At 42.6% G+C, this 15461-nt stretch overlaps 1 protein-coding gene and 1 long non-coding RNA gene across 5 annotated transcripts in view; one reads left to right on the forward strand and one right to left on the reverse strand.

Moving 5' to 3' along the window:
* The window catches only part of PPARD (peroxisome proliferator activated receptor delta), a 54688-nt gene extending 42704 nt beyond the window's left edge, over positions 1-11984 (forward strand). For all 4 annotated transcript variants that reach the window (XM_082226850.1, XM_082226847.1, XM_082226848.1 and 1 more), the window contains 4 exons: positions 1889-2027; positions 2985-3187; positions 4967-5417; positions 6729-11984. In XM_082226850.1, the coding sequence (XP_082082976.1) occupies positions 1889-2027; positions 2985-3187; positions 4967-5417; positions 6729-6976 (1041 nt within the window). In that variant the 3' untranslated portion in view covers positions 6977-11984. The remainder of the gene's footprint in view (positions 1-1888; positions 2028-2984; positions 3188-4966; positions 5418-6728) is intronic.
* On the reverse strand, positions 3608-15309 carry LOC309534621. The gene is made up of 3 exons (XR_014220807.1): positions 15171-15309; positions 6299-6374; positions 3608-4135 (listed from the first exon to the last, which is right to left on the reverse strand). It is a non-coding gene; the product is annotated as an uncharacterized lncRNA (long non-coding RNA).
* Positions 15310-15461: the final 152 nt, after the last annotated feature.

Genomic DNA, 15461 nt, shown 5'->3' on the forward strand with positions numbered 1-15461 from the left:
TCCATCATCCCAGATCATTGGCCATGATGACCAGGGCTCCTGGGAGTTGTTGTCTAACAACACCCAGAAGGTATTAGATTTTGTGGCTTTAGCACCCTCCTTCAAGACTCTTACCATCGTATTTGAAGTCATACATTTATAGAGTCCTTAGGAGTCTCTTCACCAACCGAACCAGGCAGTGACTGATCAGGAAAATTCAAATGACTATAAAGTTTTAATAAGCTACCACTACAATGCACAAAAGAATAAGCAACAAATACAAAGATACCAGTTCTTATATTTAATGTTCTCTTCCCCTGTTGGTAAACTTTTGCCCTGTTTCTTGCTCCTTTTCTAACAAGAATAGATTGCCTCATTTCCCAAGACAGGACATCAAACCAGTTCCTTTTTCTTTCTTTAACCTAGAAATGTGTTGGTCTGTGCTGCTGAAAACCCCTGACCTATGCACATTGATTAGAAAAGTCTGTGTTCATCATCTTTTGGTCTGACCCAAGTGTATTCAGTTCTAATTACGTGCCAAATTTCACTTCTGCTTGTCTTTTTGAGTTCTAACTGCGTTTAACTATGAATTTATTTTAACCCCTTTATTCCTCAAAGCATGATTTATTAGCCATATATTGTATGACTTATACACATGTTATAGTAGATCTACAAGGGCCACGTTTTAGCTGCTCCTGTTATTCACAAGGTTAAAGGAGGCTTCAGTGAGTAAATTATGGAAGGAAACGGAATCTTTTCTTCAGAGGTTAAAGATCCAAGTATCACTAACCCACAACTGGAACAAAGGTATAAGACTAACCTTTATTCTGATAGTGCAGAACAAAAGCACTATTCTGCAAACATTAACAAGGTGCTGCATTCTGTGGACCTGAAGTAACAATAGCCCTTGAAATGGACTGGTAGTAATATTCCTAAGCTCTACAGACTAACGTGGACACCCTTCTGGAATTTGTCCCTAATATGCACAGGAATTTTGCCTGGGACATTTTCCTGCTTTACGTCTTCTCTGCCCTTCTTCCCTGTCACTATTCTCCATCAACTCTGGTCTCCCTGAGAACATAGACATTACTTTTAGACATAATCTTTGGTTGACATACTCCATGGGACACCTGTGAACGTATTCTGCTCCTGATCATTTGGCTGGCTGTTGGAATCGCAGAATGCCAAAGGAGATGAGTTATTCAATGTCTAAGTGATGCCAAAATTATCCAAAGGGGACGGGGGCGGGGAAGCTGAAGGGAGAGAGACAAGGATGTTAAAAAGCTGGATTTGTTTATTCATATCCCCCTGCTGGATCTTTGTGATACTACAAGTCTGTTTTTTGCTGTTTTTTTACACGGGACAATTATGTTTAGGCTTTCTTCCTGCTTATACCATTCTTTTCTCCATGTGTATGTTAAAAATTTTTTAAAAAAAGAATATTTCAATTGAACAAAATAAAGTAAAAATTAAAAGTGAACAAAGAAATAAAAATAAAAGGTACATTATATCACTATATATGAAGACAACTACAATTCCATATATGTAAGTCTAGTATGTAGGTATATGAATGTTATTATTATACAGATAGATTTATGGTTATTTATAACCTACCATAATTTTTAATAAACGAGTTCCAAATATTGTTATGCTTGTCCATACAAAGCCTACTTTGTAAGCAATCGGTTCATAAGCTGGGAGTGTTGTCCTGCCTTCAGTCCTTCTCCATGTGTATGCTAGTATGTAGTGGGTTCCATTGTTCTGAAGTCTCTTTGCTTGTTGCTGAAAATGATATTCTGTCCTGAGACTCAAGTTGACAGTAATCCTGGGACATTTTATAAGGAGCTGCTGTGTTATCGCAATGACCCATCTCCCTGTTTCTTTTCTCCATCTGCCTGCTCTCCAACAGGGCTTCTTTCGTCGAACAATCCGTATGAAACTGGAGTACGAGAGGTGTGAGCGGAGCTGTAAAATTCAGAAGAAGAACCGAAACAAGTGCCAGTACTGCCGCTTTCAGAAATGCCTCTCCCTGGGCATGTCGCACAACGGTGAGACTCCTCTCCTCCCCTTAGCTCTAGATACAGGAAGAAAAACATAGCTAGAAATGGAACTTTGTGTTTTCTGTAGGCAACGTGTTTAGTATTGTGGGTGGGGGTGTTTGGGGGGGAGTGTCTAACTATGTTGCTCTGGCAGTCATCCTCATTAGCCAGGTAGTGGGTTGGAATCATTGCACAGCCTGCATGTCTTTCCTTCTGGAAATGATTGTTATGGACACAGCCTAAGAAAGGCATGGCAATGTCTATTGCTTCCAGTCTATTTTTCCTTGTTTTGTCTTTAGAAAAGTGGTTCCCAATTAGCTACCATATTTTTCACCAATAAGGCGCACATAGTTTTTTGGGGGTAAATAAAGGGAAAAAATTTATTCCCCCCCCCCCCCGATGCGGGAAGCCCGAGCTTCCCCCGACCCCAGCCCCCAGAACAGGCAACTCTCCGCAAGCGGTGGGAGCCCGGCACCGAAAGCCTGCATTCGCCCCATAGGACGCACACACATTTCCCCTTCATTTTTGGAGGGGGAAAGGTGCGTCCTATAGGGCGAAAAATACGGTAAGTACTGCGGGCACCCTGTTTTTTAAAAGCCAAGCCATAGACCCCCTACTTTTGAAAACGTTGATATCTCTGTGGTAGTTTTTGTTATCTGAATGGTGCCACCATGCCCTCCAACATGTCCCAGCAGAAAACTGGGATGCGCATCTTCTGGGATGTGCTCTTGCATTAGTCATGTGACCTGTGTAAGAGCACAGTGCCCCAAAACACCACCTTGAGCTTCCTGATGGAAAAAGAGGGATATAAATGTAATAAGTAACACTCTTATTTTTGTTTCCCTCCCCGTCCACCTATAATTGTATAATATGAAATGTCTTCAATAAATAAATAGTTGGAAAGACATGGGGATGCTATTTTGTCCCAAGACTCCTAACAGTATCTTCTTTATTACGTTTCTTCAGCCATTCGTTTCGGCCGCATGCCTGAAGCTGAGAAAAGGAAGCTAGTGGCAGGACTGACAGCAAGTGAGATCACCTGTCAGAACCAGCAGGTAGCTGACCTGAAAGTATTTTCCAAGCACATCTACAACGCCTACCTGAAAAATTTCAACATGACCAAAAAGAAGGCACGAGGCATCCTGACTGGGAAAGCCAGCAGCACTCCAGTGAGTACCTCAGTCCCAGAGGGATGAAAGTGGAGCAGAACTTGCCAGGCAAGCTCTTGGCATCTGCAGTCCAAGAGATTCAATGCTGTGCCCAAAGCAGACTCTCTGACATCAAAGAACTTTAATCTACTATTTGGTCTTGCTCATAAAGAGAAGCTTGGTGTTTTGTTGATATTGAGGCTGCTGGTGTGATCAGTGTGACCTGAGTTACATCACCAGGATAAGCAGAAGTTTTCTGTATTCAAATTATTCTACAGAGTTTTATCTGAAGAAGTGTGCATGCACATGAAAGCTCATACCAAGAACTAACTTAGTTGGTCTTTAAGGTGCTACTGGAAGGAATTTTTTTATTTTGACTATGGCAGACCAACACGGCTACCTATCTGTAACTGGGGACTATAAAATCGAGCTATATAGACATCAGCATTACCATGCAGGAAAAGGTGGGAGAATTTTTTTTAGGGTGAAATGTCAAAAAAGTAGGCATCCCTATAGCATTATTAAATAGTGGTAATACATATTCATTTGTACTATTGAAGAATGCTTCTTTATCATTGTACACAGGTGTCATAATAAGTATAGATAGGTAAGATTAACTTTCATTTTATATCCTGCTCCATCCCAGGAGGTAATTATCCTTGAAAATAATAGCAGAACCCAAGTTTTTTTACTCTAAATTGGAACTGGTGTCTGAAATATCAAGAAGTGCTTATTCTGTATTTCACTTCAAACTTCCCTGAATTCAGTAAATGGAAGTTTTGTATAGTGCCTCACCATCCTGATTATCAACAAGTCCTCAGTGTAATCTTTCTTCTGTATCAGCCTTAATTTTATTTTAAAGAAGTTGCTTGCCATTCTTCTTCTTCTTCCTCTCTTCCTTCTATGAATTCAGCACAGTGTTGTTTGCTAGTGTTTCCGATAACTGGAGATACAGGATATCTGGCAGGACTTGAGCAAAGTTGTGTTATTTTAGCTTTTTCTTTTTCTTTTTTTCCCTTTTGCTACAATTTAAGCTTCATTTACACAATAAATGTTTTGATACAATTTAAGCTTCATTTACACAATATCCCAAGCCAGTGATCTTGTCACTTAGGAAGCAATGAAGCTTACTGTTTAAGTCAAACTGGCAGCTTTCACCAATAAATGCAGTGCCAATCTGAAAGTCAGGAAAGGTATGAAAAAGCATCAAGTAGCATATGAGTTTGGTACTAACAATCTTCTGATCCATTTAAAAAAGCAGAAATCAGTGCAGAGATGGGCACAGTCTCTATGAAGCTTGCATAATCATAGACTCGTAGAATTATGGAGCTGGAAGGGACATGGTTCATAAGCATCACCACTCAGTATATCATGGGTAGGAAACCTTTTTCAGCCCAAGGAGCACATTCCCTTCTGGACCAGCTGCCACTGGTGAGCAGGGCTATAAACAAAAGTGGGTGGGGCAAGAGGAAAAGTGGGTGGAGCAAGAGGAAAGTGGGTGGAGCAAGAAATGACCTTTGTAGAGGAGGCTATTTTCTACACAAACTCACATTTTCTGTCTCCCATCTGAGGAAGCAAGAGGCATTATCAGAGTTGAAGAACACTTTCCAGTCAAGCAATAACACTTGGGGGGGGGAGCAGGGCCAGTGAGGGGGTGGCTGGCAGAGCTCTGAGGTCCAGATGGAAATATCTGGAGGGCCACATGTCACCCTCAGGCCTGGGGTTCCCCACCACTGCACTTCAGCCTGTAGCTTGATTCCTCACTGCAGAATCCTGACTCTATGTGTTTGTTCTTTGTAGCCTTTTGTGATTCATGACATGGATACCCTGTGGCAAGCGGAAAAGGGTCTCGTGTGGAAACAGCTGGTGAATGGGATACCACCATCCAAGGAGATTGGTGTCCACGTTTTTTACCGCTGCCAGTGCACGTCTGTGGAGACTGTGCGGGAGCTCACAGAATTTGCCAAGAGCATCCCTAGCTTCATTAGCTTGTACCTTAATGACCAAGTGACTCTGCTGAAATACGGGGTGCACGAGGCCATCTTTGCAATGCTGGCCTCCATTATGAACAAGGATGGACTCCTGGTGGCCAATGGGAATGGCTTTGTGACGCGCGAGTTCCTGCGCAGCTTGCGAAAGCCCTTCAGTGATATCATGGAGCCCAAATTTGAGTTTGCTGTGAAGTTCAACGCCCTGGAGCTGGATGACAGTGACCTGTCTCTGTTTGTAGCTGCCATCATCCTGTGTGGAGGTGAGAAGGGGGAGTTATTTGCTAGCAATAGTATATGCTTTCTAAAAGCTTGATGAAGACCAGGCCATTATCCTACTAGGTTAAGAGCAGTTAATGTTAGTTAGAAGGTGTGATTGTGATGCTGGCAATGCAGACAGGATGAAAAAGCTAGAAAGTATTAAATCATCTTCTCCACAGTCCTGTGCATGCTTACCTGAGAGTAACCCCTACTGAACACAGTTGGACTAACTTCTAAGTGAATATGGATAGGATTGCATCCACATCCAATTTACCACTTACCACAACATCCTTGTTACTTTCTTCTCATTCAGGATACCACCCACTTCTTCATTTTTAATCTTTAAAAATCCTTCTTGTTATTATTTCTTTGCTGACTCTTGCTCTCCTCTCTTACCTCCCATGACTGTTTGGTCCTCAGTACCTCTCTTAACTCTGTTGAGATCTTTGGCCATTTTGACCTTGTCTTTGGTACCACATCTCACACACCCCAGTTCAGCTTCTATAACTGATTTAACAGACAGATGTAGTGAAGAAAATGAACCTTGCCGTGGAGAAATCCTGTTCATTCCTTTAAGTAAAAATCATGATAAATGTTTGCTGTAGTGCAGCATTGCTCAGTAAAGTGTGGTTTAAAATAAACAAATCTTTAAATAGTGAGTGAGAGGTCAGGGCAGCCTTGGCACTACTCTGTTTGTCTTCTTGTATATAGAAGCACATTTGCATGTATGTGCTCATTCTGTGCATTTCTGTGTGTGTATGAAATCTTTTTTAGAACAGCTGGAAAACTACTCCAGAGATTATGGGGAGGGTGGAATAGAATGCGTTACCATCCTCACGCAGCACTAGTCACACATAGCCTTACACACAACTCTTTTCATAACCTTTTTGAGAGGAGAGTTGGGTATTTCCCATTCAGACGAAGTTGCCCGAAATCTGCAGAAGTTACACGATTGGAGCCTGCAGGAAGACAGAAAAAAACATAGTTTGTACTTGGGGAACTGACATCAAAACACCCACCTTTCGCTCACAACGTCTCATCTGAATTCATCCTTGTTTCCCCAACTTATATAATACACAGCATCAAGTGGTTAAGATCACTTCAGGCAGCAGACATGTTTGCATTTGTTCAGGAGAGAGGGTGCTACATGTTTGAATGCTCCTTCATGAGGAAAACTCCCTACAGATGTCAAAATGTCACGCTGAGGAGCAGGCTAGTCTGACCTTCTCTTGGTGTTCAGACAGGTAAAGGTTTGGAAAATAATCTCTCTCTCTCTCTCTCTCTCTCTCTCTCTCTCTCTCTCTCTCTCGTAGACCGTCCTGGCCTGATGAACGTTAAACAGGTAGAGGAGATTCAAGACAATATCCTCCAGGCCCTCGAGTTCCACTTGCAGGCCAACCACCCAGACACTCAATACCTCTTCCCTAAGCTGCTGCAGAAAATGGCTGACTTGCGACAGTTGGTGACTGAGCATGCGCAGCTGGTGCAGAAGATCAAAAAGACAGAGACAGAGACTTCTCTGCACCCACTCTTGCAGGAAATCTACAAGGACATGTACTGAGGAGCCTATATTTAAGAGATAGGTTAAAGCCATGGAATCCAGCAAAATGCTTTGTACATTAGCAAAGAAATCCCCTGTGTCTTCCATTCCTTCTACTGTAATTGCTTTTTTCTATATGATTGCTGCATTCTGTACATAGAGGGGAGGGGAGGGGGTGTTGTACAGCAAAAGACTTGGCATCTACCACATGGTGGTAGATCAGGGCTTCCGTTAACATACACTAAGTGAAACTTAAAGGCACATCATAAGCTAAATATCTGTTGCTACAGTTCAGCTGTTACACTGTTCCAGAGCAGCTGATGTGTTTACACACAACCTTGCAAACGTGTTTGAATTGTGGGTTGGATTCTGCGGTTGGACAACGCAGGTTTTGTCCATCCAGTTAAAGCAAGCAGTAGCTTGGCTGGCAGGTACAGGAACAGCACTTGCAACATATATCCGTTGTATATTATTTTTATATTGCACTCTGAATTCTAGCTTGGCCCTCAGCCGTAAATTCTAGGGTGTTACAAGGAAAGGGTGTGTGTGTGTTCATGCGTGTGTGTGTGTGTCTGTGTATACATTTCCCAAAGAAACCTCCAAGTGTTTGATGAAGGGTACGGACACTCCTTGTGGAGATACTTTGAGGGGGAAAGGCCTTTGCTTATCTCCTTGGTGCACAAAAACAGAAATGCCTTCTCTGAAAGGCCATACCTCCTGTCCTCTGCATTTCTCTCTCTCTTTCTCTCTCTCTCTTTCTCTCTCTCCTTTGGGTTCTTTTATAGTGTAGCTTGTTGAAGCCCTTTATGGGCATGTGTGGCACTTTCAAGCTTACAGCAGAGAGATGGCTTTCTTCTTCTGTTCCTTGCCCTGTGCTTCAGTGCTTGCCAAATGAAGTTGAGCCTGATGTCGTGGAAGTTTTGCTCTCGGATAGTACCTGCCAAAAGTCTATTTGCTTCCTTCCAAGGTAGATCCTGCACTTGAATAAGCACTTGGGTGTCTCCTTATCTGGGCTAGATATAATGTGGATTTTGCTTTTCAAAGGGCAGCCCATGGACCACTGCGAGATCACGACAACACAATGTTAGTGAAGACAGTGACGATTGCTTTTGTTTTGCTGCACTTCCCCACCTCCTGCACCCTGGTATTCTCCAGACTGCCCAAGAGAGGCACCCTCTGGGGGTACCAAGTGCCCCCCCCCAAATTTCCAAGGAGGGGCCAGGCCCTCTCAATCTTCTGTGGCCTGCTGGGGACCCTGTCAGGCCTTCCTGCTGCTGCGACAGGCCCCACTGGGCCTTCACGTGGCTACAACAGGCCCCGCTGGCCCTACCTGCGGCCTCCTCCCATCACACGTGATGTTACACACGTGTTGCCCTTCCTAAAATAAGTTACAGCAGAATCCGGTGCCTGCGCTGCCCAAAATATCTGAGGAAGACACTTTATATGTGAATTGCAGTGCCAGAGGCACATACGGCACTCTGTGCTGGTTCTGCCCATTGTTTCTTACACCTTCGTAATAAAAAAGTGATAGATAGCAAAAACCACAGCATTTCAACGTCACCCCCTCAACATTTCCTCATCAGATTACCAATTTTTACTGTCTTTTTAAAGGCCTTATATCAGATTCTGGCTCTTTTTAATTTCTTTGAGTTGGTCCTGCTTCAGCCTTAAGGATCTTACCAGACACCTTTTGCAGTTGTCAGCTCGCTTTGAACACAGGTCTTCTTTGCTGGTCAGTTGCAGCAAAGTGGCAGCAGGGAAGTCATTGCCACATGCCTGTGTGAACAGTGTGAGACCAATCTGCCTAGACATGGTTGATGCATTGTGTGAGTTGTCAAGTTTCTTCCACCTGTGACTTCCAGTATACTGTTCCCAGATTAGCATGATGTTTGGGTATGGCCTGCTAGCCTTGGCACTGAGGTACTGTGTTGTTGCTATGTGGCCTTAGGCAAGTTTGCTTATTTCTGCACATTTCAAATAGACAGTATGCTTTCATGAAGGGAGAGAACTTTCTGTCCAAACAATCTTGACACAACAAACAGAATGTAACAATTTACAACTTTGTGGTGACGGATGTGTAGGTGGCACAAAAGTTTGTTTGACACTGCTAGTTGTCCAACCATTTCAGCTCAAATCATGCAATTTCCTTCTTTCTTTCCCTCCATACAGAAATTTTAGCATTTTGTCTTCATTTTCTAGATTTGGGTGCAGAGAACTCTAAAGACCATTCACTAGATGATAGGGATATTTTAAAAGTCTGCTGCTGTAAAGTTTACCTAATATATCTGTGGAAGGAGCATAGCTCAGCAGAACACATGCTTTGAAGGCAGAAGGTCCCAGGTTCAATCCCAGGCATCTCCAGTTAAAAGGTCAGGGCGTAGGTGATGGGAATCGCCTCTGCCCAATACCCTGGAGAGCTGCTGCAAGTCAGAGCAGACTATGTTGGGCATGATGAGCAGATGGGTTGATCTTTCCGTGCTTTGTGTGTGTGACATATTTTTAATTTGGATTTCCCTTTGACAGTCTATGGAGAAGGGAAATAATAGTTACAATAGTTCTTCTCTCTGATGCTGTAGTTCCTGACGAGTTCCTGTCCTGCAACACTCAATCTTCGGGAACTTGATGATGTGCAGTTTTTAGTGCCTATGTAACCTGAAAGAGTAAGCCACATACCTCTGAGATTTTTCTCCACTCCAGCCACAGTAAATGAGAAGAGAAGAGAACCTCTTCCACTGGGAATTGTGGAGTGGATTTGCTGAACAAGAGAGCTTAATCTGTGTGAATTACCAACTCCATTGCTTCATGCTGAGATTACTGTTTTTATGTGTGCTTGCTTTCAGCAATGCTGAAATACATGTCTTTGGGCTGGGACAGAACTTTGAGAACTTAATTTTGTCCCAGCTGTGGCTTTTGGGGAGGCACTGTAGCTCAGGGGTAGGGCAAATACTTTACCTACAAAAGGCTCTTGGTTCAATCCCCAGCTGTCAGGCAATGTAGGAAAGACCGAACAAGATGGCTCTACCTAGGTATAAGACAGCTTCCTGTGTTTCTGTTTTAAAGCCACAAAGCTCAGCTGTTCTGAACTACTAGTAGAAATCTTTTATTGCAATAACTCATGATTTATCATTTTGCACCCTTCAGAGAGTGCCTTTAACCCATGGTATTTCATTTTGTACCCCTTACTGGAAAGATGCCTTTAACCTATGTCCATTCCTTATTAAGTAAGCAAAAATGTAAAATCAACATCATGGACATTTTACTCAGCCACTCGTTTGCCTAGAGTTTGATTATAACCTAGCTAATTTGCCACCAGCACTTTTTCAGACAGTTACCAGAGTCTAGGCAATTTTTGCCCTTGGAATGCAATCCATATACAGTGGTACCTCTGGTTACGAACTTAATTTGTTCCGGAGGTCTGTTCTTAACCCGAAATTGTTCTTAACCTGAAGCACCACTTTAGCTAATGGGGCCTCCTGCTGCTGCCACGCCACTGGTGCGTGACGACTTCTCGCATCCCGGGAGCATCTACTTCCAGGTTAGCGGAGCTTGTTACCTGAAGTGTTCATAAGGAGGACTGTATGCAACCCGAGGTTCCACTGTAGAAGGCTAGAAAATAAGTTCAGTTTCTTAAGTGGTAAGTTCAGATGAGTATAGAATTGTAGTCCAAGTGCTCATGTGTTGTCTCTAAGCTCCTCTTCTACATCTACCAGACAACATTAAGGGTTGTATCTAGCACTCTACAAGCAGAGTTCCACTCGGACAACAGCGCTTGAGTTTCTTTTTCTCTCCCTGCGTGTCCCCCAAATCTGCTCCAGGGGGTCTCCCAACCCTCCAGAGGAGGGTGGAGGCAGGGGCTTTAGGGTGCAGAAGTTCAGTTACACTGGTGGAGCTCAGCTTTGGATTCTGCACTTCATCCTTTGAATACAAAATTACCTTTTGGTGATGTTGGTCACGATAGCAAAGGCAAGACCTATTTAAGTAGCACCTAGAACATCAACATGAAAAACAGGACCTACTTCCAAGACCCTATGCACACAGGAAACGTCACCCATCTTTGCCACAAAACAAAATGGCGGTGGTAGCATTGCCGCTACCCATCTCTCTTGCCAGTTGAAAACCACTGCCCTACAATGTTACAATGTCTGACTCATCTTCCCTTAGGCTGATTAGTGCAGAAAATTCTCAGACACATAAGGTCCTGCAAGCACTCATCTGAACCATTTCGGATCCTTTTTGTCTCATATACAAAGCAAACACTTACTGTGCTTTGAAACCCTTTCTTTTTGGCATGGTCTCTGTGCGGTTCCTGGGATCATAGTTGTCTGGAAACAAGAACTGTTCCCCCCCCCCGCCACTTCCAATATCAGGGACCCTCAGTGCTTTAGCAACAAATCCCATCACATAACTGCTTCCACCACCCTCAAAGTCCATAATAGCAATAGGATCCTTTGTGGTTTTCAACCTTAGGATTGTTCACTACCTAGACATGATGGCTAATACGCAGAATTGGGTTGAATCTTGTTATTTTCCTTACGAGTGTAGGGAAGTAAGTTGTTTAATCCTTGCAGTCTTCTTCCAGGGCTGCACTGATGGACTGGCTGGTACTTGATTTTGCTGTGCCTCTTTATTTCCAGATTGAAATAACTGGTGTGTTTCATCTCTGCCTCACAGGAATGCTGTGAGGCTGGTGGAATGTGTCTTAGTAAAGCAATTTGGAGCCTTCATGTAGCAGGAACCAGAGATCACTGACAAGAATAGCTTGTGATTTTTAATTTCACCTGCCCTAAACCCACCACCCTTGAACGCCTCTTCACCTGCTATCTTGCTATCCCTCAGGACTTGCTGGGCATGTATTTCTAGCACTTGAGGACTGCACACTCTCCTTTCTTTCTTTCTTTTTCTGGGATGTTGTAGCAATCCTGAAACTGAAATGTATATTTTTGCTAGAAGTTCAACCTCCAGGTGTTTTTAATAATATAAATAGTGACTGACAATTTTAAATTGGAAATAAATATTTAAGAAACTTTTACACTATAGCACTTCTTTAGCCCATTTCAGGGGCCTCTGAAACATCAAACACTAAAAACTTCTCTAAACAAGTAGACTAAGGAATAAGCCTATATTTCATCCAACTCTTCCAAAATTCAGAGAGACTGTGGGGTTGTTATTGTTTTTACAAACCCCCATTCACAATGTATTATGCTAGCATTTGAGTTACACTAAATAATTCCTCAGAAGGGATGATCAAAACAATCTGAAGGGAGAAATTGTTTCTAGGTACAAGTGTTGTATTAGGCCCTACTTTTAGGGTTTTTCTTCCAATTTAGTGATAATGGAGAGAAGTCTGCTAGCTAATTAGAACGGAATGCCTTGTACATGGAAGCTCTCCACAAGCTCTGGAAGAAACACATGATGAATCATGCTCCATTTTTCAACAAAGAAACTGGGGAACAGCAATGCAGGATGCTGTGCTCCTCTTTGTGCATGTAATAGGAGCGCATCGCTCTAATGGTAGCAATGGATTTGTCTGTGTGGATGGGGACAGTGGTACCATCAGGGTGAGACTTGGGGGCAGACGTCCAGGGCCCCATGTAGCGGAATAATCAGACGGTCCCCAAATATAGCTGTGTCGGATAGTCAGTCAGAAGTAAATGAAATACTGCGTATTATGACGTTAATATGACGTTATCTTGTGAACATCCCTAAGACCTGTGGGTATAGGGCGGTATACAAATTTAATAATTAATTAATTAATTAATTAATAATGATACAATATTATCTGAAGATGGAGAAAGGCCTTTTAAGGCTATTAAGCCCAAAGTCTAAAATTACTTAATTGCACCACTGAATGGGATGTTTGAGGATAAGAAAGTTCATTTTTGCCATGCATACTGTGGCTGTTTCTAAACCACAGAAAGCCATACTTAGTACGCCTGGGTGAGGCAATGAGAACTAGCAATGAAGGGGAGGACCTTTTCCATCAGTATCTGTTTTAGCACAGCATTAATGGGTCCTGTGGCTGTTGCTGCATTTGTCTGTTTTTAATAATAATAATAATAATAATAATAATAATAATAATAATAATAATAATTTTATTTATACCCCGCCCATCTGGCTGGGTTTCCCCAGCCACTGTGGGTGGCTCCCAACAGAATATTAAAAACACGATGAAACATCAAACATTAAAAACTTCTCTAAACAAGTAGACTAAGGAATAAGCTATAGCATGTGTGGCTTTGTTCTCTCATGGGGTTTAAGAGCCAAGCAAGTATTCACCCTTTTAAAAATGGCTGCAGTTGAATTAGAAACATATAAAAATGGTAAAAACAGCAATAAACAAACACTGTTTACTTGATGAGGACATTGGTGCAAACTCTTATGTAGTAGTGACAGCAGTGTTAGAAACTGAGATATGAAAGCTAGGAGCTAAATGGCACCTTAATCCTAGGTTATGGGCACAACAACGGAATGTCTAGGCACACTTTTTATAACAAGAATATAAAGCTGAAAATGAATGAACTGCAGCTAAAATATTATGTTCATTTAGTCCTTCCCCTGCCCACCCCGCTAATATTCTTAAGAGGGTTTCTTTTCCAGTCTTCAGAGAGTTGCTGGAGGTGGGGAGGCAGAAAAAGGTCCTCCTTTCCTTCCACTCTGCAGTTTTAATCTGAAATCTTAGGCGCAGTATTCAAACTGCTCACACTAAGGAAATCCCCTGTCGGAAATGTGCCTAGAACAATGGGAGTTTCAAACACTGAGTGACAGTGGTAGTAGTCGTGAATCTAGCACTTTGAACACATATATTGCTTCAGTAATCCTTACAATTTAGGAAGATAGGGTAGCATTATTATTCCATCCGCCGGATAGGGAGAGACAGAGAGAGAATAGCTGCCCCGTGGCCAGCTGGTGAGTTGCTATAGGGGGGCCCAGACATCCTTTTTATTGTGCATTCCTGTAACTGTGACAGGGTTTATAAAAAGCAAAGGTAACTAGGTAGCCATGTTGGGCTATAGAAGAAAATCCAAAATCCACAGCTGGAAATTACTTATTGAGACCAACAAAAATGTCTGGCAAGCTTTAAGGTTCTCAAGAATGCTTAATCATGCAAGATGTTGGGAGGTGAGGGACTAGGAACTTTTTTCAAAAAGAAGATACAAAAATTTGGCTGAGGTAGGTATGACCTCAGCTTGCAGACTCAGTTCCAAGATGGAGGTTGTAGGCTGAATAAACCTGTCCCAGGTGTTATAGATATCACAATACACACCTAGGTTTCTGGGCTAAAGAAGCTAATGCCTTCATTTCTGAGGTATGAAAGTCTGGTTTGTAATCCAGATCAGTCCCAAACCCTAAATGCCTAGGGTAAGCAGAGAGTAGAAGTAAAGAGAAACATGAATCTTTAATTTAGCAAAGCCAGGCATTAATTTTGAATGTGGGATAAGTAAAAATGAGTAAATTAAAACCAAACTATATAGTATTATTACCTAGTGGCTGGAGGGGATGCAACCCTCACAAAGGAATCCACCTTCCACTGGTTGTGAATTCTACCCTGAATGGCTGGATTTCCATAAGAAAAAACCTCCTAAATCAATAGTTGGACAACGCCTTTATTGAGCTATAAAGCCCAATATAAGTTGTCAGAAATAGTAATCGGTCATGACTGCTTTATCCTAGAACCGTAGGTGTACCTCGATACTTGGAGCAATTACCAGAAAGTACGTATTTCAATCTGTAAACTCTATTTTGGAAGTAAAAGAACCAGGACTTTTGTAGCACCTTATTCGCTAATGAATTTATTGTGGCATAAGCTTTCATGGACTACAGTCCACTTCATCAGACGCATGAAATGTTATCCTGAGTAGTGTATAAAAATCACTAACACACACAAGAGTTGTGGGAGGCGGAGTTGTAAACAGTGATGTCGGAGGGAAATGAAAGGCAGGAAAAGTACTGACGATAATTAAAATTAACATTGGCAATTCACAAAACTTGGTGCCAAAGGGAGCCTGGCATCGGTAAGCCAATTGGCACACGTGCTAAAAATCCTTTGTTTCGGTTCAGTCCACAAGCGACTATAAATTCCACCTGCTACGACGCTACTTGGGCGCTTAGCCCGCCCTCCCCTTACGAGTAAACGTTAGTAGCTCTAATTGTGCTACAAACGTCGCAACATGCAGTTCCACCCTTTGCTAATAAAATAAAAAGTGCATTGTCTTACGTTGCAAAAAACATAAGCATCCTCTTCCTTTTATTATTCTGGAAGACCCAACGAAGACGTTAACAATGCAATCGCTGGCATGTTTCCCTGGAAGAAAATCCCGCTCCGTTCAGTGGGTTTTACTCGTAAGTAAACGTGCACAGGATTGCAGCCCCACGAAGTGCAAGCGGCGGGGCACCGGAAGCCAAACATAGGATGTTGCGCCGCCTGGCCGTCCCTCCATCCCCGAGCCTGCTGCGTACGAGGGCGAACGCAGTTTCCCGACGAGGCGGGACGGCTGGGAGGAGAGTC

Source organism: Podarcis vaucheri (assembly GCF_965113315.1).
Source record: "Podarcis vaucheri genome assembly, chromosome: 6".
Classification (NCBI taxonomy): Eukaryota; Metazoa; Chordata; class Lepidosauria; order Squamata; family Lacertidae; genus Podarcis; species Podarcis vaucheri.